General features: G+C 36.8%; 1 protein-coding gene across 2 annotated transcripts in view; it reads right to left on the bottom strand.

The window, feature by feature from the left end:
• Positions 1 to 27,577, bottom strand: part of LOC126260848 (interaptin) — a 212,946-nt gene extending 185,369 nt beyond the window's left edge. Inside the window, exons 1-2 of one of the 2 annotated variants that reach the window (XM_049958253.1) lie at positions 27,464 to 27,577; positions 22,316 to 22,513 (exon numbers count right to left, since the gene is read on the bottom strand). In XM_049958253.1, coding sequence (XP_049814210.1) covers positions 22,316 to 22,504 — 189 coding nt within the window. In that variant the 5' untranslated portion in view covers positions 22,505 to 22,513; positions 27,464 to 27,577. Of the gene's footprint in view, positions 1 to 22,315; positions 22,514 to 27,280; positions 27,368 to 27,463 lie in introns of those variants that run through there. The other variant, XM_049958252.1, reaches the window with a different exon arrangement.
• Between the last annotated feature and the right edge of the window lie 415 nt (positions 27,578 to 27,992).

Below are 27,992 nucleotides of genomic sequence, written 5' to 3'. Positions count from 1 at the left end.
GAGAAAGTGGCTCAGATCAGGCTACAAGCACTGTGTAGTCAACTCTCCCAATTGTATGTGAAGATGTTACACCAAGGACGTCACCTTACACCTGCCACATGTTTTGCGGCAAAAATGTTTCTTTTAATGAGTTGTCTGTTTATACGCAATAATATTTTCGGCAGTTACTAAAAAGAATAATATGAAACGATGTCGACGTTGTTTTCACACTTCATTCACCGTATCAAATATGATGACAGATAACCGCACTGAGTGACACCACTCCTACCGCCATATCGGAAACAGAGCACTAACGACTGAGTATAGTACACCTAAACTCTGCAAGTCAGTGCGGTGCATGGCGCATTGCTTGAAACTGGGTAAAGATGTTAGTAGCTGTCGGGCTTTCGCAAAGCAAACGGAAACAATTATCAGTAGTTTTATTTCCTACTATCGATCTGAACGTTTTAGAGGTATATGCCATAATAAGTTCACACTAACGTGTTTATAAAGTAAAGACCATTTTCTTCAATAGAAATAAAGATTTAGGGGTAATTTCGTTAAACATAATACGTCATTTTCCCGTGCACTACTGGTATAACAGCCATACAAAAGCCGAATAATCACACGAGACAACGAAGAAAAACTTGGTTTTACACAATTTACTACTGTGTTATTCAAATATACGTGCCACACTGCACTGCACCCTTAAAGCGCGTTATTGCAATCGTTGAAATGTAGGTGACAGAAACAGGTCACGCCTATAACTTATTAGTATTTTAAATTATCACATGACTCCAGCACGTGCACGCGCGTAACCGCAGTCTGTGCTTATTTCCTTCCTCCATATTCGCTGTATTTACCTTTCTACCAAAGGATAATTTATGTGCGTACTTACGATTGTAAAAAGAGAAGGCTATCATTATGCATTATTTCCGTCTTTAACTGTCGACTAACGCTCTAAATATTAATTTTCTTACACTTAATGTTGAATCAAATGGTAATGTATCGGGAGGGGGGAGGGGGGGAAATAGAAGTGCAGAGAAAAAGAGAATGAAAATGCGAGGAGAAAAAAAATGGGCTAGAGGGGAACAAGAAAAAAAAGGTGGTGAAGAGAGAGGAAGGAGAAAAATGAGCTGGAGAAGAGCAGAAATGGGAGATGAAGATGGTGTGTGTGTGTGTGTGTGTGTGTGTGTGTGTGTGTGTGTGTGTGTGTAGGAGGGGGAGGGGGGGGAGGGAGGAGAACGGAGAAGTAATTCAAATAAGAGGATAACGTTTACATGGGCATTGGAGGGCTAGCTTGCTGATAAACATACAAGCGAATAATTTTCAAATACACTACCACATATTATCTCTCCAAATTCCATAACCAAGGATGTTTCATCCTTTCTCCAACACCAGTAGTATATTTAGTTAGTAGGTTTGTTTGTTTATTTTTGGAAAAGATGCTTTAGCCACCTCTTTCTCCTGAGAAAGGACTCTTGCAGGTCCCAAGTAATATAGGGATTCATCTGCTAGTGCGTTTGTATCTGTCCATTCTCATAACCGTTTTGTCAACAGGTAAGTAAACATCCCACTTCTGTCCAGTTTATTTTTTATGATATATTTTTTTAATTTTCTATTCTGAATTAAAATTTGCTGCAACAAACCAAAATCAATTTGTAGCAACAGAGGAAGAAATAATTTAGGTGGAGATGAAACACTGATCTCTCACTAAATGTGTCACAATGTCAAGTGCCATGAATGCACCTAATATTATAAAATATGATTACAGCATTAGCCTGTTATCTTCCACTTTAGCTCAAATATTTAGGAAAATATATGAGAGTTCCACAAGAATGTGTGATCACGTTTTTAACAAGCTGCATGTAAGTAGCATTCTACAAAAGCTAGTCAACATAAAATCTTCTGTAGTTAGCTAGGGAAGTGGAACTTCTTCAGTAGATGCATTCCACAAAATATATTTAAAGTACTGTAAAAATGGTTATAAATATCTGATAAAAAAATTATGAAAAATTAAGATGACAAACAGCTCACTGACTGCTAACAGCAAATGGGTAAACCACACTCCACTGATCAGTTTAGGACGAAATCTTGATATTGCACACTCTTTCAAAAAACCGCAGCACATTTGTCCCACCATCATCAAATAGAAGTTCTTGTATCTCCTTTCAAATCTAGCTGGGCAAGACCTCGTCAGTACGTCAAAAGCAGTTATGTAAAATACAGACCACTGAGACTGATATTCAACAAGCACTGTAAACTGGTAGAGCATCTCACCATACAAGGTACCTGTGCTTCCAGTAATACTGTACATTATTCTTAATATTGTTAGGATAAATACTTTCACTTTCCATCTGAGTGGGTAACAGGATGTTTCCCAGAGCTACAGTTGATTCAATAATTTCTGGGACTGAATTTTTACTGAAGAAACAAGTGGTACTATTGCTCGAACAAATACGGGAACTTGGGCCAAAGTTTCCTGTACTAACAGTACTTTTTTTTCGCATTTGGTAATGCTTCAAGCACATGAGATCTGCAGTGATGCATGTTTATTCTCTGTTACTATTTTCCAGCCACCAGTGACATTCCTGTGCATCTATTTTTGATCAGAAGAGTGATAACAATCCCCTAACAGTCCTCATATTTGCATGATTTAGACCAAACAGACTTAACCTTCTTCTGCAAACTTAAATCTGCTCTCAAGGCTGAGCATTTTGAAGATGTTGAATCAACTCAACAGAATGTCACAGTGATTCTCAACAACATTCCAGTCAACGCTTTTGTCAAGGCTTTTCAGAGCCTCTATGAAGCGTAAAGCAACGGAAGGTGGAAATGACGAAAACAAATTCGATACTTAATTTTAATTGTACTTTATTCTAATGTAATGCCAGAACTTACTGAATCTACTGTGTAAGAATTTGATGCTGATAGCTGGAATAAAGAGCTTGGGCCAGCCATTCTCCAACACACTAAAACCTAAATCCTAAAAGCTCAGGCTGGAATCGGCTAAAATAAAGGACAGATGCCCATCTAAGTTTGCTTCTGCCCTCTCATTGCAACTTAAAAGGCACTCTGTTAAAATGTGCATGCGATAAACATCATAGAAAATAAGTCAGGTTAAGGTTACTTAATCTGACTACAGTGACTGGTATGATGTATGTCATGTCTGGAGAGTCAGCTTCACTGACTGCAGCTTGTTTGTGCCTCATTCCCAGCCACTCCTCCTCCTCCCACAAGTTCTGGTTTTGTGATGGAACAGCAAAGTGACAAGACTGTGGGAGAATGACATAATGTGTCATGTCATGTTCCCTGCAGGCCTCCTTGGCTTATAAGCTTGCATGCAGGAGGCTGGCCACAGTGAAACTCTAAATACCTCTTTTTCCACTTCATTCATTTAGTTTTCTACATGCTCTGTTACTGTCGGAACAAAATTTTCTTCCCGTGTCACAGGAAATGGAGAAAAATGTATTGACTGTCAGACTACTTTCCCTGCTGGACACTCCTGTGCGACAGTCTATCAAGAATTGGCTACAGAAAGCTATCAAGAATTGGAGAAGACAAGTATCTATATTTCTTCACTCTAATCTCATCTATTCTGCTAATCTCAGGTTCTTCAAAAATCACACCTTCAGGGAAAAAGTGAATCCGAAAGTCAGGATTTGGAGAGGATACTACTCCTGTTTGCATCAATTGTTACACCAGTGGTATTCATTTGAAGGCAGCAAAACTTTTATTTCAATGTGTAATTAGGAGTAAAAGCCTTTTAGTACCCAGACAGTTTGAAAATCGACCTGTGATCCCTTCTTGAATAGTGGTTTGACTTCAGCACTATTTCAGTACCTTTGGGAAACAGCCCTCTTCAAAACATTGATTATTTGAGCTAGTGGGTTTGCAATTTTGTTGTGCACTGCTTTAATAACTCTGATGGGTATTCCATCCCTACTTGCAATTTTTTACGTTAGGATGCATCTTCTACAGAAACTTTTAAAAATTTGTAGTTTTCAGAGTTTCCATTTAGGCGAAAAGAATTTACTTCATTGTGATAATCTGTTACATCTACATCAGACTTTGCTACATTTCTAAGGAATTCATTAAATTACTCCGGTATTTGAGTTGTACTTATATTAGTATTTCCTTCACTGTCAATTTTTGAAATTTCTTGGTTACAGGTTTTAACACCTAACCCAGATTTAATAACCGACCATACAGCCTTTGTCTTATTTTTATGGTTTAAAAGTAGGCTGTTATTTACCAATTGCTTTGCTGCCTTGACAACTCTCGTAAATATGGTTTTACAGAGCCTAACATATTCAATGAAATCAATATCTTTTATTATATTTTAATTCTCGGCGCAGTCACTTTTCCTTACACTGGAAATTTTTATGCACTGGGCAATCCACTTCAATTTATTTCATCTTATTGTCGCAGAGTTTAGGTGAAAATGTTTCATGAAAGACACCAAGAACACTATTTAGGAATTTCCCAAAGTTTTCATCACTTGTGTTGCAATGATCAAAATGGCCATTTTTTTCTATCTTATCTTATTACTAAATATTAGCAAGTTTTCTTTGCTAAAGTTCCTTCTCATATGTGAAATATTCCTGTCTGTGGCAACTTAATGAACAATGCACAATGATCTGAAATACCTATATTTACGCAAAATATGTACACATCTTCGTATACATAATTAGTTAGAACATTGTCACTACAGGTTGCTGATTGGCCATTGTCTCTGGTAGACTCCAAGAAATTCAATTTTAAACCATATTTCTTTACTAAGTCAGCGAAACTTGAAGCACAGCTACTATCACATGCAAATATCAATATTAAAATCAGCAGCTATTAAATTTTTTTTATCTAAAAAGGTCTTCTAGCATAATTTGAAGCTTAGATATGAACAGTTACGTTGTTGACCTCCCTGGAATTCTGTATATTGTTGTTATTATAGCATTTACTAGTGAGTCCACTATTTCTACACAACAGCTCTGCAAAAGCTACTTGCTAACCTGAAGTTCCCTATTTTGTACAAAATTTTAATTGTTTCTTCAGTAAACCAATGCTCATTTAAAGAAACAAATCTAGAATTTGCAGTCTGACACAATGATTTCCAATTTGTTTATTTTGGAGTTTTTATTGTTTGAAGCACCACTATTTAAAACATTTATATTGCAGTGCATAACAATCTACTTCATCACTTATAGGCTTTAGCACATTTCTTGCCAGATAATGGTTTGGTTTTGTCTTTCTTAATTCTACACAAGTTTTTTCACCCCCCCCCCCCCCAAAATCACTACTTATCAGTTCCCCTTATTTTTTATAACCTGGCAAGCATCTATGAATATATTACTGAATATTTTTGAGCCCAACCTATTCAGATGTAGACCACCTTTGGCAAGATACTTTGCACTTAGAAATTTGTTGGGATCAATGAAAATGACTCCTAGTTTATTGCAGTGTTCTTTAATGTTGCTGTTTATTCGCTGCACATAGCTGTCGTTCACTGATCTCCTGTACACAATACCACTGATTATTATACTGGAATCTGTGTAGAGACTTCTGGCCATTCAAATAAGGTACCTTGTGCAGTTTACAATTTCTTCCTCACTGTTGTTTCAAAGGGAAATTGTTCCTACATGGATAAAAACACCTTCTGGATTTCTGTTACTTCTATCTGCTGCACTTTCTCTTGAGTTTAGAGAACAGTTCACAGGTGTGTGTGTGTGTGGGGGGGGGGGGGGGGATATAAGTTGGCCATGTACCCCCAGTGTACCTGATGACAACGTGTCTGATCACCAAAATATGGACCAGTACACCTAAGGGACTGTTTACTCTATGAAGATATTGTCTATGATTGTGCTGCTGTTCCCGGGAACTCTAGTTCAAAAGTACACTACCTGTAACAGAGTATAAGATCCAAGTAAAACTATTATTATTATTATTATTATTCTTTACTTTCTCAGACGTTAAGTCTGGTTAAAAATGAAAAGTGACGCGGACCTTGATCAGGCGTCACTTCCTTTTAACTGTATGGTATGTGTTATATTGCATTTAGGAACTTTCGGGTAATTGAACATGTATCAATAATTACTGATTTCTGTAGTTGTATATATACGTTTGGATGTAGCTCTATTGCATTGATGTACTGGTGGATATTGTGTGGTATGACTCCTGTAGTTGATAGTATAATTGGTATGATGTCAACTTTATCCTGATGCCACATGTCTTTGACTTCCTCAGCCAGTTGGATGTATTTTTCAATTTTTTCTCCTGTTTTCTTTTGTATATTTGTTGTATTGGGTATGGATATTTCGATTAGTTGTGTTAATTTCTTCTTTTTATTGGTGAGTATGATGTCAGGTTTGTTATGTGGCGTTGTTTTATCTGTTATAATGGTTCTGTTCCAGTATAATTTGTATTCATCATTCTCCAGTACATTTTGTGGTGCATACTTGTATGTAGGAACTTGTTGTTTTAAAAGTTTGTGTTGTAAGGCAAGCTGTTGATGTATTATTTTTGCGACATTGTCATGTCTTCTGGGGTATTCTGTATTTGCTAGTATTGTACATCCGCTTGTGATGTGATATACTGTTTCTATTTGTTGTTTACAAAGTTTGCATTTATCTGTTGTGGTATTGGGATCTTTAATAATATGCTTGCTGTAATACCTGGTGTTTATTGTTTGATCCTGTATTGCAATCATGAATCCTTCTGTCTCACTGTATATATTGCCTTTTCTTAGCCATGTGTTGGATGCGTCTTGATCGATGTGTGGCTGTGTTAGATGATACGGGTGCTTGCCATGAAGTGTTTTCTTTTTCCAATTTACTTTCTTCGTATCTGTTGATGTTATGTGGTCTAACGGGTTGTAGAGGTGGTTATGAAATTGTAGTGGTGTAGCCGATGTATTTATATGAGTGATTGCTTTGTGTATTTTGCTAGTTTCTGCTCGTTCTATAAAGAATTTTCTTAAATTGTCTACCTGTCCATAATGTAGGTTTTCTATATCGATAAATCCCCTTCCTCCTTCCTTTCTGCTTAATGTGAATCTTTCTGTTGCTGAATGTATGTGATGTATTCTATATTTATGGCATTGTGATCGTGTAAGTGTATTGAGTGCTTCTAGGTCTGTGTTACTCCATTTCACTACTCCAAATGAGTAGGTCAATATTGGTATGGCATAAGTATTTATAGCTTTGGTCTTGTTTCTTGCTGTCAATTCTGTTTTCAGTATTTTTGTTAGTCTTTGTCTATATTTTTCTTTTAGTTCTTCTTTAATATTTGTATTATCTATTCCTATTTTTTGTCTGTATCCTAGATATTTATAGGCATCCGTTTTTTCCATCGCTTCTATGCAGTCGCTGTGGTTATCCAATATGTAATCTTCTTGTTTAGTGTGTTTTCCCTTGACTATGCTATTTTTCTTACATTTGTCTGTTCCAAACGCCATACTTATATCATTGCTGAATACTTCTGTTATCTTTAGTAATTGGTTGAGTTGTTGATTTGTTGCTGCCAGTAGTTTTAGATCATCCATGTATAGCAAATGTGTGATTTTGTGTGGGTATGTTCCAGTAATATTGTATCCATAATTTGTATTATTTAGCATGTTGGATAGTGGGTTCAGAGCAAGGCAGAACCAGAAAGAACTTAATGAGTCTCCTTGGTATATTCCACGCTTAATCTGTATTGGCTGTGATGTGATATCTGAATTTGTTTGGATATTAAGTGTGGTTTTCCAGTTTTTCATTACTATGTTTAGGAACTGTATCAATTTAGGATCTACTTTGTATATTTCCAATATTTGTAGTAACCATGAGTGGGGTACACTATCAAAAGCTTTTTGGTAATCAATGTATGCGTAGTGTAGAGACCTTTGTTTAGTTTTAGCTTGATATGTCACCTCTGCATCTATTATCAGTTGCTCTTTACATCCTCGCGCTCCTTTGCAGCAGCCTTTTTGTTCTTCATTTATAATTTTGTTCTGTGTTGTATGTGTCATTAATTTCTGTGTAATGACTGAAGTTAATATTTTGTAGATTGTTGGTAGGCATGTTATGGGGCGATATTTAGCTGGGTTTGCTGTGTCTGCTTGATCTTTAGGTTTCAGATAAGTTATTCCATGTATAAGTGTATCAGGGAATATGTATGGGTCTGCAATGTAACTGTTAAATAATTTAGTTAGATGTGAATGTGTTGAGGTGAACTTCTTTAGCCAGAAATTTGCTATTTTATCATTTCCAGGGGCTTTCCAATTGTGCGTAGAATTAATTGCTCGGGTGACTTCATGTTGCAAAATTATCACTTCAGGCATTTGTGGTATCATCTTGTATGTATCTGTTTCTGCTTGTATCCACCGTGCATGCCTGTTATGTTGTACCGGGTTTGACCATATGCTGCTCCAGAAGTGTTCCATGTCTCTTATGTTTGGTGGATTGTCTATTTTTATGTGTGTGTTATCTATTGTTTGGTAAAATTTCTTTTGGTTTGTGTTGAATGTTTGGTTTTGTTTCCTTCTATTTTCACTTTTTTTGTATCTTCTAAGTCGTTTCGCCAAAGCTTGTAATTTTTGCTTCTTTTCATCTAATTGCTCTATTGCTTCTTGTTGTGAGATTTTACCTAACCTTTTTCGTTTTTTGTCTGATATTTCATTTCTTATAAATTGTGTTAACTGTCCGATGTCTTTTCTCAGTTTTTCTATTCTGATCTGTAGCCTGTGTTGCCATGCTGGTTTTGTGGGTTTCTTCTGTGTGTTGGTTGGTTCTGATATCTGCCTAGTGTGTATATTTAGTGTAGTGAGTGCTCCTACATAAACCAGTAGTTGTAACTCTTCCATAGTTGTGTATTCATTTATTTTGTTGTGTATGATTGTGTTGATAGTTTTTATTGTTGTTTCGACTTGTGGGCTATTTGGTGGTCTATGCAAGAATGGTCTAATGTCTGTATTTGTGTCTTTGTATTCTATATATGTCAACTGAAATTTTTCTTCTATATCTAACATGTGTGTCACTTCGTGTTCTATTTGTGCTTGTGCTGGTGGCTGTCTTAAAATTTCATTTTCCTCTGATTGTTTAATTGATGCGTGTTGTTCTTTGTTTGTTTGCTCTGGGATGTTTGAGTCCATTACTGTATTTTCTTCTTCTTCTAATTGCACATTATTTTGTTCCAGTATTTGTTGTACTTGTTGTTTGATGTTTTCTAATTCTGACTGGGGTATCCTGTTATTTTTTATTATTACACGAATCTGATCAGCTAGACGTTGTTCTGTTAAAAATTTTAATTCTGGGTATCTGGTAATAAATGTTGTGTATACTTGTGATCTGTATCCAGTTGTGTTGGTTCCTAGGTTTGTTGCTTGGTAATAACAGAACATGAGGTGTCGATTAACTTCATCTGACCATCTCATCCTCTGTTTTTGTTTTCCTTCTAGGGTGGTTGCAGGAAGCATATCCTGCAAAACACCTCTATTTGGATTTAAATCATTTTCCAGTTGGCTAGCAGTGTCATTACCATTGTGGGCAGGCATAGGGTTCAAGCGCCGTCCCCGACCATGACGGCGCTTGTCCGAGGCTTCTTTAGTTCTGTCCTGAACCAAGTAATCACACTAAAAGGGGGGTTAGCCCTATTAATGGTTTGTTCTTTTCGTCGCCTTTTACGACTGGCAGAACATACCGCAGGCCTATTCTTATCCCGGGCCTCCACGGGGTTTATTATTATTATTATTATTATTATTATTTGAGATCCAGTCAAAATGTTTATATTCCAACCTCACACAAAATTAACTTCATGTATTTCTTATGGGCTGAGCCTAGCACAGCATCAAGCCTGGAGATGAAAACTCTGTTGTCTGAACTGAAGGATCTGTAGAGGCCCATAACTAGAAGCTCCTCCTTTGAAAATTCAAACTCACTTATGGTACCTCCAAATATTCAATATTTACAAAGTTCTGGTATATAAGTGACCCATGCTCGACATCCTCAGTGGACAGAAATCAGATCAGATGTACCCTTCCAAAGAAAGCATTGGTGTTTCTTCACTATCAAAGTCCAGATCCATTAGCAGTACATCTATTTTACCTCTAACTCCCATAATTTTTTGATGAAATAAGTTAAATGAGCCTTCTGATCAGCGTTGCTCACTTACTGAACTAACTCACAGCATGAAAGGAGCTTTCGTCAAACAGGGATGCCTCCTAACCCACTTTATTTTAAAGGTCTAGCCCTTACAGTTATCACAGGAATTTGGCCCTGACTGCATCCAGATCCATCCACTATACTGTCACTTGTAAGCTTAACCAACCATTCTTTCCAAATCTTATTCAGAAGGTGTAGGCTGCATCTACAACAAGCTGATCAATGGATACTCTCATCAACTGGCACCACTTAAATGTGTGTCTTGTGAGCAGTCATCAGTGCCCTGACAAGTTGGGGTTTACCATGATGCCAAAACAGCTGCACAAAGTTAACATTGGTAGTCTGAATAACAATCCTGTGCAAGTCACTGCTTATGTCACAAAAGAGCAGTCTCTACTGAACTATTTCCAGCCCCTCCCATTATCACTACCTGATCCTCTATGAACAACAAATGGAAGAACATTATAGAGCAAATTTGAAAGTAGAAACAAAAATAGATTATAATAACTCTAATTTAATGAACAATGAATAAACTGAAAAGAAAATAGCAAAAATTAAAACACAGAAAAAAAATTATAATTTTTGTATCTACAGCAACTGAGGACAACAAATGGGACAGTAAAATGAATAAATATTATATCAAGTACTTTTGAGAAACTAAATAGTTTCTTTTTTTTATATATCAGGCTTCCAATGTATCTGAAAAGGATTCTTTACTATCAACTTGTACTGCCAGATCTGACTTACGGCTGTCTAACTTAGGAAATAGCACAAAGAATACTAAAAAACTGACAGTTGCTCAGCAACCAATGGATAGATGCATGTCAGGAATGGCTAAAGTGCAATTACAGTGTACCACAGCTTTCCCATTACGTGCTGCTGCTGACAGTTTTTATCATTTTTCATAGCTAACAGGTGACAGTATACAGTAGCTAATGAGAATCGCTCAATCTTATAACCTTGTTAATCACCAATATTATACTGTTTTTCCTTAATATGTTATGATTCCTGACCTTTGGTTAACAGAAACGCGAACTCTGTCCACAGGCCCTGGTGGGCCCATCAGTACCGATTGACCACGTGTCATCCTCTGCCAGTGGCACACTTTGATGTGATACGGAGAAGTGTGGGGTCAGCACACCACTCTCCTGGCCATAGTCAGTTTTTGTGATCTGGAGTCGCTACTACTCCATCAAGTAGCCTTTCGACTGGCCTCCAGAAGCTAAGTGCACCCCGTCCCAGTCCACCCACCAAGGAAAAATTACTAGCAGTACTAGGAATCGAACCCAGGTTGGGACCTAATAGCACAGCTTAAACTGGTGCGAGTGAAATAGTTACAATAACTTCATTTACAAAATACAGGAAATTATGAAGGAGTGATGAGACTGGCTACTGTAGTGATTCGAGAATTTCTGTGTAAATTCTAGAACCACTCAGCCTTCTACCGTCTCGAACACACGATATTCTGGATATGAGTGTGGGATGGAAGAATCCTACCTACTGTGCATCACATGTTTGTGTCTACAGGTTTAAAATCAGTCACGGAAAGAAAGTAGACGCAGCAGTCGGCCAGCACCGACAAATACCTGTCGGGCAATTCACAGATGTTTTAGTGAGTGTGTAAGGAAGAACCATGGAGTTTATATGCAGCTCTGTGCTTATTGTGTCGCTGACTATTGTTATTAAAACAAGAAGAGTTGAAATAGTACTCTTTTATACTCCTGACACAACCTTGTTAGAGGCAAGACTCATTTTATGATTCATGTTAAGAAAGGTCATGGTATCCAAGCTAACTGTCTTTTAACTGTAACTTTATTTGTTTCTAACGTCTGACTGTATGAGAGACTTGCAGGAAGCTACATACTCAATGTGGAAAGCGAGATTTTTATTGTGTATGGAGGTCAAATACATAGTTAGTTGATGAAAAGTAAAGTTTGCATGTCTACTTATTTCATAAGTAGAAAGAGTTTAAAAATTCCTGTACTTAGTGTTATTCGATGGAGAAGAAGTCAAGACGGTTTCCAGCAGCTGGCTATTCAGTAAAGAAGAGTGGCTGCAAATTCCAAGTAAGTCACTTCGTAAAGAAGTGGAAAGTGGTTTGGGGGAGTAAGCCAATATAACCCAGAACCACACTCACTTTTAAGTCGTAGAACATTAGAACATGGCGACCTGTGTGAAAGGACTGAGAAAACAGGAATTTTAAGTAAAAAATGACAGAAGAAGCTATTATGTGTTGCCATAGCAGCCAAACATAAGACAAGGAAATTCCTCCGAGACACTGGAATATGTTCAAGTATCCAATTTACATGGAAAAACATTGAAGAAATGAAAAATTTACAACAATAAAAATAGTAAAGAAAATTTAGACGTATTTGTCTAAGAAGAAGTACGCATAGAACACTTCAGCTAAGAAGATCCAGTGCGGGGAGTATACAGCTCTCACATACATCGCAGGGATGCACACGCGGAAACTAACATACATCCAACACAGCAGGCACCAGCTGCTATTCACCGGTGCTGACCTGCCTCCACACTCACTCACCTACATAACTAGAATTCTACACCAGTGAGTGTGAAACAAAACCTGATTACTTTAATACGAAGTGGTACACGATACTGTTGAGTGAACTGTTATTGTGTAATTATCATATTTAAAGTTAGTTTTAAATGCTTACAAGAGCTAAGGCACATAAAAGTATGAAAAATATACACCAGGTTGGGGAAACTCAAGACCCAGCTGTGGCCATGAAGATTAGCAAAGAAATGTCTGACTGGGCTGAGTTGATAAATTTAATCAAAGCTCAGAGTCTTAAGTTAAACTCATTAAATTCTCAATTAAATGCTAAGAGTGCGACTCTAAGTAAAGAACTAGAACAATTTTAATAAACGTTTTTGGAACAGCGATCAGAAAATTAAATATTTTTTTTTTAAAAAAAAAGAGTGCTCCACCTACCATCTTCAAAGGATGCCATAGGTCTGATGATGGTCATGCGATATGACTGAAACCGGTCACCTATGTTCTTGTAGCATACATGGTGCGATCAAGACTGAATTTTTTTTTAAAGAACTAGACTTGGTAAATTCTCAATTAAATACTCACTCGACCCATTTAGGTTTGTTAAACGCCAAAGTCGACTCTCAAAGCAAGGAATTTAGTAATCTATGCAAAGGCGTGGGTGCTTTGAAGACTGAATTCGATGCCGTAAGTAATAACGTAGAGCATTTAAAAGTAGATTTAAAGAACGAGTTGACAAATTCTTTGACTACTCATATAAATCATATGTTTACTAACCTTAGTCAGAAACAGAATGATACTTTTCAAGATTTATCGAAAATATTAGAACTTGATATTGAGAACAAATGTAATAATGTAGAATCAGAACTTATCGAAAAGTTAGAATCTTTTGAAAACGTGTACAATATTAAATATAATGATGTAAGACAGGGAATGAATACTTTGAAAAAGAGTGTAGATAAGCATAATGAATTAATGCCAATTATTCAATCGCAAATTGCAGGTGTCAATACATGGGTAGATACTGTATAACGGAATTTCAAAGAGAAAATAGCTAACTCCAATATTATAGATGTAATTAGTTTGGAGGGACAATTTGGAGAAATTATAGATTGAAAGGTTACTGAGAGAATAACATCCGGGAACGTATCGCCTATTCCTTCTTCTGAACTTAATGGTACCAGGAAGGATACGGACGACCTGTGGAGAGAACTTAAACTTATCCAAGACAAAGTAGAAAAAAAGGGTAACTTCCCCTAATGTTGTGTTAACTAGTGAAACAGTGACTGATTTGCAATGGGGAGCTAATTCAGGGTTATCCAGACAATTTCCTAAATTTAAGTCGGATGGAGATGTACATCTGACCCATTTCTTAAAAAGATTTAACCAAGCTTTGCCAAAAAATTGGGAAGATTCCAAGAAGATTGAATTTGCAGTGGGGTACCTTGTAGGGGAAGCCTCAGAATGGGGAACAGTAAATATTGAGAATTTTTCCTCTTGGGAAGACTTTCAAAAAATTTTAAAGAGAATTACTGGTCTGCCAGTGCTCAAGAAAAGTCAATATCAGATCTATGGGACCCAAAATATTATAATACTTTGGGTACTAAAGGGAAATATTTCGACTGGCATTTAACACAAAAAAGGGGGGAAATACAATGTAAAGGATGTAAGAGTAACGACCGTCATATCCCGAGTTGTTTTTGGCATTTTTCAAGATAGCTTCCTGCACTGAATTCTTTTAAAATCTTATTGCTTAGAAAACAAGATATGACAATGAAGTAGAGAACAACTTAAGAGAATCACAGAAAAAAAGTGATATCTAGACGAGATAAACTAAACAGAGTACAACATATGTGGAAAATATAATAAGATGTGACTAGCTGAATAACTGTTATGCCATAGTGTATAGATTTTCTATTTTGTATACAGTATTTTATACCTTTTATGAGATGTGATATAGATGGGAGGATTTGTATAAATTTTGAAAGGGCTGGGTATTGTAGCTAAAAGCATGATTTACAAGAACAGATAAATCATGATTAATACAAAACACACATCACACCTTTCAAACAACACTCACAAACAAGTGTACCTGATTTTTCATCATTTTCTGTTTCCATAGGGTTGCTAGGATTTCCTTCGGGACCTCAAATGGTGAAGATGGGACAAGTCCATTCTGTAGGAGACAATTTAACACCAAACCTCCTCTGGCATCTCCCTCAAGTGCCTGAGTGGTAGGGATCCCAGGGAGAGGGAGGGGGGGGGGGGAGGTTTCCTGTCTTTGGAGCTATCTTCTTTCTCTTCTTCAATCTTAGCATCCATATCTATTTTTTCCTTTCTTACTTCTCATTTGAGAACCTGTCTATTTTTTCCCTCTTTCCATATTCACAAACTTCTATTGCTGAAGTCTGTCCTTATTTCCGTGGTTACATATTCATGTGGAAATTGAGATTTTTATCATGTATGGAGGCCAAATACTTCATTAGTTGATGAAAAGTAAAGTTTGTACGTCTACTTATTTCATAAGTAGAAAGAGTCTAAAAATTCCTGTATCTAGCATTATTTGACAGAGAAGTGAAGAGGGTGTCCAGCAGCCGGCTATTCAGTAAAGAAGAGTGGCTGCAAATTCCAAGTAAGTCACCTCGTAAAGAAGTGGAAGGTGGTTTGGGGTAATAAGCTGATACAACCCAGATCCACACTCACACTTTAAGTCATCAGAACGTTAGACTATCCACATTTAACTTGTGATTCATCATCTTCGCTTTCCGTCATTCATCATGCAAACTGGAGCCAATGGCAGCATGCAATGAAAGAGCCGCAGTAAGCATAAGTACACTTTTATCACGAAGATTTCCAGGAGAGACAGGGAAAAGATAAAAATGCACCAGGGATGGACAGGATTGTAAGATAAATTATGAATGTAATGAAAATGAAATACAGGTGGGTTGGACATATAGCCTTGTAAAAATGGATGGTAAATAGACCAAAAAAAGTTCCTTTCTGGATACTAAGAGATGAAATGGACCAAGATGATGAGGTCCTTAGATGAAATTAGAAAACTTATAGCACCAACAACAATGCATACAGCTGAAGACCTTAACACTTGTTAATGTCTAGAGGCTGCTTATATCCATCAATGTACGTATGTCAAATAGCTGATAATCGTAAGTTATATAATTATGTAAATTGCACCACTTCCAAATAGTGTATCATATGTTCATATCTTTATATATGTAAACTGCATAAAAATCACTATTTCAGCTGCACGAATTTCCATTCTGTCACCAGAGCAGTGCATTGTGGGAAAGGTAAAGTTTGAATGTAGGTGAAAGAGAATGTCACAATAGATTCTTTTTGTGTTTTTTGTCATTACAGTTTTTTTTTTTTCTTTAAAGTATTGACATTATTCATTTATCATCTTCTGTAGATCCTATCAAAAAGAACTTTCAGGGATGTGGAACAAGTCAATGTATTCATTAACTAAAGAGAAGCAACTCTTTTGAACTTAATCTATACACTGTATTAACAGTTACCTACACCCTTCCTATACTTCTTAATGCTATTTGTGCTTATGCCAGCTTAAAAAGACACCACTCTGAACAAACCGAAACATTCCAGCCAACGTACAGCCCATCCATGAACATGGAAACCCAGCGCTGAGGATCGGAACTGTGTGTTACTTTGACTTCACGTTGGATAATCAGTCAATGTGGCACCTGAACATCACGAACCGCTGGACAATGTGTTGGGTCATCTCAAACAAAAGTAACTGCTGCTAAATCCTACGTTCAGTTAGCATTATCCTGTATCAGACACTGCTCCGACTAGTTCTAGTGAGGGGAGATGAGGAACTAGCAGACTCGCACATCAAATTACAGGAGTCTTCAGAAAGCAGGGTTACCACAAGTTTCCCCAAGTGCAATTCCCTGATTCCGAGACAAGTTTTAGGATTTTTCCCTGACAAATTTTGAGATATCTAGAGTAAGTTTAGATGTAAGCTGACAATCTGTCTTTGCAGCTACAGTACAAGAGACAATAGTGCAAATGAGAAAATGTCTAAAAAAGAAAGTGGCAAGCAGATGACATTTCCTGATGTGAGCAAAAATCTTAAGTAACAACATTAATATTTTTTGTATTGAACTGTTTTTAGATGGAGAAAGCAAGCCAAATATATGTGTGTTTATTAAGACCACTGATGTTAGGCCTATTTCATTTCAATAAAACGAAACACATTTGGTGACAAAAATTTCCTTGGAGTCGCAAGACAGATTTAAAATACCGTCACCGAGTTCAGAAATAGCCTCAGCAAAAAGTAGGCCTCTTGAAGGAAGTGTATAAGGAGGGCAAGAATTGTGTAAACTAAAACTATAGGTGTCCGCCAATAAAATGTTGGTTCTACTATGTTCATTATTGTCAGTTCTCACTCACTGTGTTATATCTATTATTTTGCAAGTATCGTGTGATTTTTCTTTCGAGAAATATATAAGTACATAGTGCACAAACTGACAGCAAACTTACTAGCAAATAAACTACTTTTGAAGTGCCAAAATGTACTAGAACAAATAAAATGTCAATAAAACGCCACACTGCACAATGTAATTGCAGGGAGACAGTCGCAATTCCAGAAATCTATCACCCAAGGCCTCTGGCCTACTGAGGAGCACCGCAGTTCTGGGTCCACGGATAAACCACGAAAATCCACTGCATTATGCCACACACAAACAGACCCGGCCTGTGGGTAGATGGGTGAGACTAGATTTGATGGGCAGGGCCTGCACATTTGCAGGAACCGAGTGGCTTCAGATCGACAGGCCCGATATATTACAGATACATGCCGAAACGGCTTGTGGTTTTGGCCCATCATGGAAATCCACTTCTGTGGCCAGCTATTCATGAGCCACATACAGCATGTATTAAGGCATGCAACAGATATCTCGTTCAAATCCTCTAAGAATCAATAATAACGAGGATAGGTAGCAACTCACCATAAAGATAATTGCTCAGCCACAGACAGGCACATAGAAAAGACAATCATCCTCAGCCACAGCTTTTTTCAGAAAACGAGAGAGCGCGCGTGCGCGCCCACACACACACACACACACACACACACACAAATCAATCAGACACAACTCATGCACACATGACCGCTGTCTAATGCCGCTGCACCTACAGTCTCAGAGAATCATATCCAAGCAAACCACTCTTCATGCACCTCATCAGCAGCTGCTAGGCTAGCGACAAGAAGTGATACCAGCACTGACTGCAAGCTGATGGGAGTGGTAGGAAGGGAAGAAGCAGTAGTAATGAGGGAGTAGGGAAGTGGCGCACATATTCACCTGCACTCAACTAGCAACGATGCATGACACCATAGTAAACAACCTATCTCACCTAGCTGAGACAAAAACGAGATTTTTGCAGCTCTTCTTTTTTTTTTTTTTTTTTCAAATTTCCCTGATATCTAATTGATGTGCTTGAAATTTCCTGAGTTCCAGAACATAGGTTAACCCTGGAAAGGTGCACTGCTAACGGTGCATGATCTGCCTAGGATGTCCGCAAAGCTCAAGGTCACAGGTGTCATGCTCCCCATCAAGGATGACCCTCCGGATAGATACCACACAACTGTTAGTGCGATAGATTCGGAATCATCATAGCCAGGCTCTTAAACATAAAATTCATCATAGTGCCAATATAGCATATTTGTATCTACTGAAAAGATAATCAGCAGGAATGAATGAGTTAAAAGGGACCATAACAACAACCAAACAAGTTGCATAAATTGCACACTAAATAAAATAGGAGGAAAAACCAGAGGATCATGGACTTTAACATGGTCAAGGCACACAAAGAAGACACAGCTAGGACTTCACCACTTCTTTGTTTACTTTTCCAGAGTCACTGACTGTTTAGGAAGATAGCTTGAAGGTAGTTCTACCACATCAGCACAAGATTTTAATACTATGCTAGAAACGGCATCACAGCCAGAAAAATTAAAACCTTTTTATGCCACCTGTCCTATATTATTTTTTGAAGTATTATGGTGTTAGCTTGTATATATAATGATGTGTGCCTCATTTTAGTGATTTTTCATGTGATGTTAAGCACAAGACATTTGTTAACATTCTACTCTTTTTCATTCACCATGTAGTTAAGTATTTAGTTTTGGTAATAACTTTTCCAACTACAAGTTGAAGGCAGATCACTGATAACCTAAGCTACCGTTATAAGTAAGCTTTCAGATCTTATGTGGTGACATACAAACAAAAGCAGGTGCACAAACAGTTTTACCAATCATAATGCAATTGCCATAGGTGTGACATGTGGCCTAAAAAAAAAAAAAATAATATATAATTAAATAAATAATTTCAGTACAGTATGATGCCAACCCCCCCCCCCTCCCCAATACCTCAAGTTCAAGGCACATTTTGATGAAACCCAGTTATGCTTTGGGAAATATGGTCACAGCAGTGGTGCCATTAGCACCAGAAAGCATGCAGAATTACATAAATTATGTTTACCACAAATTGCCAGTGCAATAGGTAACTGAGATAGTTTGTCTTATTAACAGTATTTTTTTCCTACATTATATAACTTTGTGGTTTTGCTGCCTTTTCCATAACACCAGCGGGCACGTGGTGTACTTTGTACACATGTAAAGAATAGCTTTTTTATGTTACCAAATTGCAGTTTAATCTTAGTTTAACTAAGCAATGATAAAATGAAGTTCAATTATATGACCTAAGTCACTGTTTAATTAAGCAACAATAAAGTAAACTTTTGTTATATCACTCTATTGCCACATACAAGTGTTACACTACAGTAACGACCCACTCAAAGCATTATACTGTGCAGCTGCTTCAGATCCCAGCTGACCACTTATTCGAATCTGGAGCAATTTCTTGCACAGATCACAATTTTTTTCTTACCTAGTTCACTGTTTATTGTATATTACTGCTGCTCACTTGGAAGCAACAATGAAGGAATAGGTATGGGCTTGCAATTGTAAAACAATGGAAGGGTACAAGACAATGTTATCTGCAGTTGGCGCACTTTATACATAAGAAAACCGCTTGAGTCTTATTAATCTGAAAAGATGAGTGGGTCCAAAGATTCGCAAGCAGGATGAATATCAGCTGAGAATGACCAAGCTAAAATTCAATAGCCTCCTAGCCCATAGCCAAATTGGCATAAATTGATTCCCGACGGTTGCAGTGGGCAGCATGCAGTTGCATTGTACACTTAACGCAATCAATCACATAATGTGATTTTGTAAATGTCACTATGGCAATGTCTGTGTTCCCAGAACTCTATACATGAACATGGTTTTCACCTGCAGCCATTTGCACTTCGCAGTTGAAAGTTGGCAACAACCTACCAGCTGTCAGGGACTATCTTATGCCGACTCGACTAACACGTATGCTAACTGAAAGGTAGATAGGGTCAGGTGTTGTGCTGTTTACCACCATTGGATGCACTGTTGATAAAAATTTATCCCTTTACTTTGAGCATTATGGCCCAAGGACACACAAATACAGCAACTATACTGGAGAAGCTCATTACATATTTACAAGATGATGATGACAATATCTGGAGTGTGGAGCACTCAACTGCGCAGTTATCAGTGCCCGATCAAACTCTCAATCTTTGCACTATCCAGCCTCACCACTTTCCTGAATGATGCGGACAAAATAAACACCCAGATTTTGGGCAGAAAAAATCCCCAATCCAGCCCGGAATCAGGACCGGGACCACACGATCCAGAGGCAGCAAAGCTAGCCACTAGACCACGAGCTGCTTATGTGGTTTGTAAGGCATTGTATGTCAAATCAATACAGAAAATAATAAAGTGCTACCATAGTGTTTCATGCCAATGAAGATGTAATTTGCTCCTCTAAAATTAGGATTAAACTTAATGGAATATATGGACAATCGATGAATTGAATCTCAGGTCTGTGCTTCATCTGCTTCTGTGACCACTTCAATCACACACATACACTGTGTCTGTGTTCCAAAATAATTCCCAGAATCATAACCCATCACCATTATATTGCTCTGTACAGGCCATGGTGGTGAATTAATAACTTAGGGATTCCGGACAACAATGCTCCATTCTTGCTACACTGTTGTCGTGTTACTTGGCACTTTCTCTGTGAGACACATTGTTCCAGTACAATGCCTAAAGGCAGTTACTGAAGTGCTGGTGGGTAAGTGGCAGACTATAAACTCGAAAACGAGATTCAGTTACCTATATTTTGTGCTGTATGTAAACTTCCTCCATATGAAAGGATTGAACCTGATTATAACAGTATGTAAAGATTAATTAAATGTGTTAATACATTTTGCTATTGAATGTATAATGTGTTTTACAACTGATGGCAATGACACAGGATAGCTTTAATTTTTTGTGGCAAGACAGCAAAATTTTACCATGTAGGCTGTTGTAAATAATTTCACAATACCTGAAGATGAGATGCAGATCAAAATGTGGAGTAAATACAGAATTATTTACCAGTAGTTGAAATGTGATTATGTTCAGTCCAAAAAGTCAGCCTTTGGAGTTTTTCTAATAAATTATGAGTCAGTATTGTTGGCCATCACTTACTTTCAGGGGGCAAATTTATAATAATGCCAATATATAAATAATTATAAAACAAAAAGGGATACACTACTTAGCTTTCAGAACTAATAGTTCCTTTGTTGGAGAATATTAGGTTGAACAAGAACAACAGGTGACTCAGACCCCAGCAGGAACGGGGTCCACTTGTAGGTAAGTACTAGATGGCAGTTCACACTACAGGTGAGCCTGCCCTTCCTTTCTAACTTAACCTTCTCCAACACATGCTGCATAATGAAGGAATTATCAGTTCCAAAATTTAGATAGTGTACCCACTTTTGCTTTTGTATACCTATCTGCACCTCCTCAAGGTACGTACTACCCAGCAATTCTCTCATAATTTATTAGTTTTCTCAATTAAATTTTCCTTTGGTACAATTAGGAATTTTTCTGTCACTAATCTCATCTGGCAGAGAGAGAGAGAGAGAGAGAGAGAGAGAGAGAGAGAGAGAGAGAGAGAGAGAGTGTGTAAGCACCAAGTTGCACGACAACCAGAGCCCATGTTTAACTTAATAGATACATTAGTTTGAGTGCCAGAGGAAAGCAGCACACTACCTCCAATGCTACCTTGCCTAGTAAAGTTGCTGAGGACAACTTTACTGGAGTCATTGGACATCTTCCACCTCGAGAAACTTTGGTGTGTACATTCTGAACCCAGACATTGCTATTCATCTGCTACGTATTGAATTGAATGCACTACATCACACAGCACCGTCCACTGTGTGTGTCAAATCAGTGCATATTCCTAATAAAGTTGCAACACAACAAGCACACAGAGTCCAAAAAAAGCTTACATGAGACCACAGCTTGCTCTCCTCAGTCGAGTCATCAGCTTGCTCTCCTCACTAGAGTTATCGAAAGTTATTTTAAATAAAGTATAGCGATCAAATCATCATGCCCAAAGCTCTTCATAGCCCAGGAGGTGAAAACTCGTACATGCCATTCACAGTTTACTGACAATTCTCTCTTCTTTCAACATTAATGAATGTTGCTTTCAGTAAATATACTGTATTATTACTGCACAACAATGTTGCACACTATGGGTCTACTAAATTATCAAGAATAATTTCAGCTTACCATTTTTTGTGTATTCTTGTTAAGATCTTTGAGGACAATCCGCTTTACATTATATTCCTGCATCCTCTTCACTGCAGTAGGTTTTGGCTCAAGTTTCATGACACCAGACACAACTGAATGGAGGACCGAGGCTCCTTTAGACACTCTCGCATGTGAAGCTGGATATATGTTTTCAATTTGCTCTTCCATTGTAGATACCTTTAATGAAATTTGTAACCTTCATTAAAAAAATACAAATTTCCAAGAAAGAGGTTTCACTAAATAAGAAAAGAAGGAAAGTATATAGTGTCTTATTACACTACTGCACCAACCCAAGAATGGTGCTGTATGCAGCTCCAAGTTACAACCCATCTTTGGTCTTGAAATCAGCAGCCTCTGAGCTGTGACACTGTCATGAAAGCTGAGTCCAACCACACCTGATCTGCAATACTGTCTCTGAGACAGATAAGAAGCATATCTTGCAGTTTGTCAGCAACATATGCTTTAGTTTAGGGGTTCATTGGCCAGTTAATTAAATCTACCAGACTACCAATTGAATTTAGTGTTTTGTTGACACTCTTCATAAACTATTAATAACCTTGGCATATGACATTGAATATGTGCCTTAACTTTTGAGTCTCTGCAGTCATGTCCTATAATAACTGAGATTGAATGTGACAGCCAAAACACACACTTTGTTATTTCAAAGTGGTATGTGTTTAATCAATTTTTCATCACAGAATTCAGAAGTGGTTATGAAATGTATATTTACCATCAAACACAACCATGCCCCGCCACACGGTATAGAAAGAAAAGTATTTCCACCTACACATCTGCCATGTTATGCATAGCACTCAATTTTTTTTTCCAAATCGTGTACTCATATTTATGCCCAGCGTTTGAAGCTTTATGAAATTGTCTACTCATAAACACCACGCATAAAAATGCTAGACTCTTATTATGCCTACTTGGTGCTGTCTTAAACAATATTGGCACAAGAACCATTTAACAGATACCACCTGCTTACATATTTTCTTTATAGTACTTTTGATTGGAATAATCTTTTACACTTAAAGCATTGCTATAATCATAGGACGTAGATTTTCACAACACACACTTTTATAAAATCGAATATAACTAGATACAACCTTTGAACGAAATATACAATTTTGACTTCTGTTTATTGTACTAGCACAGTAGGGCTCATCACTCTTGATTTACATTAATCATGACCAATTATTTGAAACTTAAATCTAAAGTTTAATGATGACAGAAAGATCTATAGCATGTCTCAACAGAAACTACATAAAGAGCTCACAGTGAGGATAATGGAGAGGATAAATTACTTTTCGATTTAATTCTTTGCGTTATACGTATTTCTGTTTCTAAAACCTTTTCTATGGTGTTAATTCCCCATAGAAAGAAGCTGGATATTTAAGTTTTATGTACTTATACAAAATGCAAACAATAATGCATAAAAAAGAAAAGAGGTGGGTAGAAAGACACAAGAACAGAAGTTGAGTGAAGTGAAAAATAAATATCTCTAAGCAAAATTTAACATGGAATTATAACTATAGTGACCTTTCTCCTTCTACCTGAACATGCTCTCCTTTAAATTTGATCAGCCCTGAGTAAATGGAGCAAATCACAAGTGAATAAGGCAGTGAACATAAATTTTACAGCAATGTTTAAAGGAGTCTGCATCCAAAAAATGAAATTAAGAAGGAAGTACTTCACACAACAGTACATTATTACTTTCTGAAAATTTTGCACATTGTACTAGCCCAATTTTGTCAAATATTACTATACACAAAATTGATCTTTGAATATCAAAACTAAAGAAATATATTATTAAAAAAAATTGAGTCTGAAAATAAATATTGACAGATGAGAAAATAAAAAAGGAAGCACTATTTAAAAATTGTGATAAGAGATGATAAATACCATTCAAATGTGTATATAGGTTATAGGAAGAGGTAAACAAAGAATTGAACTAGTAATAGGTTATAGGAAAAGGAAAACAAAGAATTAAACCAGTTCTTCATAAACTTTTTATTTCTGTTGCAACAATATAAAATTATGCAAAAAACCACGAACAGTTGAGAATTACTTGCTGGACTAAGTATGCCATTGGAACCACCACTGTAAATAAATAGCGTAGCCAAAATTCATCATCTAAATTTTTGCCAGTAGATATACCAATAAACAAAAGATTAGTTGCACAGAAAGTCCTAGCGTTCTCTCCCATTCTACAGTTTCAGAACAACCAGAGAAAATTCTATGTAGGCCTACTGCACATGAACAGAAATATTTTACAATACAGCTAGAAGTGTAGCATACACATACAACAACTGTAATTAACAAAATGCATACAAGAGGTGCAAACAAATTTTAGTTATGTGCTTATTGTTTATTATGCAAAGTCTTGAGTACCTTGGGACAAACTGTACAAACTGGGTCTAGTGTGAATCTTTTACTGTTTACAGTTCATAAATCACTAATACAACATCAATGCAAACAGTATTATATAATGACTTAGTGAGTTTTGTATTTTCCATCATGTGTTTTTGCTGTTGAAGCTACCAAATTTGTAAAATACGCATACTCATTTTACTGATGCAAATTAGGACTTCTGCTGCAACAAGTTCCATTTGAAAAAATAAAACATAATGGAATTTTTGTATAGTAAATTCCAATGTCAAAACTGTAATGCAGTCTGTAACAATTTTTCATACTAGTACTTTATTGTGACTTATATTCTCTGTTAACAAACACACATATCAAAAATGCCACTGGCAATGCAATTTAATTTCAAACTTAGTAGTCGTGCAATGGTTACCACTCACTTTTTAACTCTGTTAATTTTCATTGCAATTATCTTGATAGTTAAATAGACTCTGAAATGTTTCAACCTCCTTACAAATTACAGGTCTAGTGTAACAACATACTCCTAAAAAATATATGTTATAAAAGGAAAAACCAAGTTCTACTTAAAGCTTTATCATCTTATCACAAGAGGTGTTTAGTATTACACCCTTTACATCACAACCTGATCTTTGCATTTAACAATAACAAAAATAGTACAAACTGATTTTGTAATTTCTGAAAGCATCTACACACAACCAATGACCTAAGACAACTTTTAATTACAAGTTTCTCTCTCCAACACTACTTATGTAAAGTAATGGACATCTGGAAAAGTGCAGTAAACATGAAGAGAAAAAATCTGAAACAATTTTCCCCAAGCAAAGCATTATACCATATTTTGAATCTCATAGTCTGCAACTTCCACAATATAACATTTGCCTTCATCCCTTCATGCTAGTCACATTTGCATTCATAATATACATATGTGTTATTTATTTAGTAAGTTTTTTGGCTTAAATAATGTCAAAATTTTACTAACCTACATATGACATATTTAAACTTTTTTCCCCATAAAAGAAGAATTCCTATGTCTTAGAACTTGCACACAATTTTTAAACCTAACTTGTTTATCGCAGCTTATATTCTTAGTGTTTCCTTCCTTTCTTGTTCCCTTCAAACATGTCGTTTATGTTGACCATTTGGTTCCTCCTGCATATACCAAATCAAATTCAACATCGTCTAGAATTTCTATCATAGCATCATCATCAGGTAATTCAAAATCACCAAAGCCAACTTCTGTTTTATCTGTATTAAATATTTCATCATCTTCAAGAATGAAAGCAAGCTCTGGTGGCAATTTCCAGGTTTCGGAAGTGAAGCTTCTACAGTCTGGATCATGACATTTCTGATAGAAACAAGCTTCTGCCAAATTCACTATGTATTTGATGTTATTACTCCGGTGTTCACGATTTATATTATGACAGAATCTGTATCCAATAATGTCATATGAAATATACCCATTGGAACTGAAATAGGCCCAACGCCAAATTCTTCCAGGATCTATAATTTTACTAATAAAATTGTCGATTTGAGGATATGGTGAATTACAGGCAGAGGAATAATTTTGGCGCCTTTTTAGTTTCTTTCCTTGCTTAAATGATTCACAGTCTGAACCATAATCCAGAACTCTCCCGACTTCACTGGAAAAGTAAGTAACTAGGGACTCAAGAAAATACCACAATTCCAATTCATTTTGATTTTTCAGTGTTGATTTAAACTGATCTTCTTCACTAGTTTCTAATGGGTTGTTTTTCATATATTTTGTTGAACCATATACCCTAAAATGTCTATTTTTAGTGTAAACACTTTGGTCACAAAACAGGACAGTCTCACTTCTTCTCTCCCATACAAACAATGACTCTAACTCTGACGGCTGAAAAAACTGTCGCAGTAAATGGTCATCTGCACTGACGCTGTGTGTAATTTCTTGGCAAATATATTTGACAAAATTTCCTACGCAGTAATTACAGTGAAATGCAGCATTAGGTATGTTAAATATCAAGTGCCTACTGAATTTAGAAGGAGTGCTTGAATCCATATCTATTACATTTTTTCGAGAGACTTTTACATTTAATTCTTTATCAAGATAAAGAAACACAATCTTCAAAAACGTTTCAATCATTTTTGGCCCATTACTGGTTTTATTTGAAAGTTTGTCAAATTCGATGTCGAAATAGAGTTTGCAAACCGTATGCTCTGCTATAATTTCATAAGAGCATCTTTCCTGAACTTTTCTCTGAATGTCATAATGCCAAAATACCTTTGGATTAGCAACCAGGAAGCTCCTACGACCCAACCGGTGTTGAAATGCAAATACCATTAAACCACACTTGCCATTAACAAATTTTAAAGCTGCTTCTTGTTTTCTAAACACTTTCCAAGTACTACTTGGGTCATTTGCGTCCGATAGTCTATGGCGGTATTCAACCACATAGTCTTCTATCACTGCGACTGCTTTTACTTTTCTTGAATGTTTTTTACCATAAAATGTGGCAGGCGATAGACTATTTTCGACAGTCATTGTGTATGAAGAAATTTCTAATATTTCAGCACACTTACTGCTTCTACGTTGCTGCACAACGTTTGCACCGTTCTTCGAGACTGGCAATGTCATAACATATTCAGCTCGCCTCCTGTCTATCCGGCTTCCTTATATGGGGCAGTAAAAACCGTTACACAAAGCAAATACAGAAAAAAGTGTTCCCTCAAATGTAAACTAAATTAACAATAAATACTACGTACCACTAGATATCCTCGATAGTCCTATTACTATAATCGATGATAAAGTTATCACAACACAAGCAACCGCCAAAACAAATATCACATTCAAATCAAGAGGCGGGATCGAAGATCTTAGACTAAAGATATGCGGACAATTTTTACTCAGTGTGCCTTTGAATTCACCATACAGTAGACAATCTGTGGAGGAGCATTGCTTTTTGCGCATTTTGTCGATGTCAACATTAAACTGTGATTTTCATGTGATCGCAGAACGACGTTGTTTACTGCCATTGCGATAGAGTTATAAAGTTCTAATATTCCACGTATTTATTGCGTTTTCAACATTTGCTTAAGGCCAATTCACACTGGCCGACACGGCCCGTCCCCTCAAAACATTTCGCAACAGATGTCAAATGGCGGCGTCCACAATGGCCGTCACGCCACAGCACCGTCAAAGTTTCTTTGGAGGAAAGTTTCGACAAATGACGTTATCCATCCATTGCCGATCACGTTACCCACGAGCTCATTTTCTCCAGATACACGGTCATGT

Source organism: Schistocerca nitens, chromosome 5, assembly GCF_023898315.1.
Source record: "Schistocerca nitens isolate TAMUIC-IGC-003100 chromosome 5, iqSchNite1.1, whole genome shotgun sequence".
Classification (NCBI taxonomy): domain Eukaryota; kingdom Metazoa; phylum Arthropoda; class Insecta; order Orthoptera; family Acrididae; genus Schistocerca; species Schistocerca nitens.
Note: the sequence above shows the minus strand (reverse complement) of the source record. Positions and strands in the feature narration are given on the sequence as shown.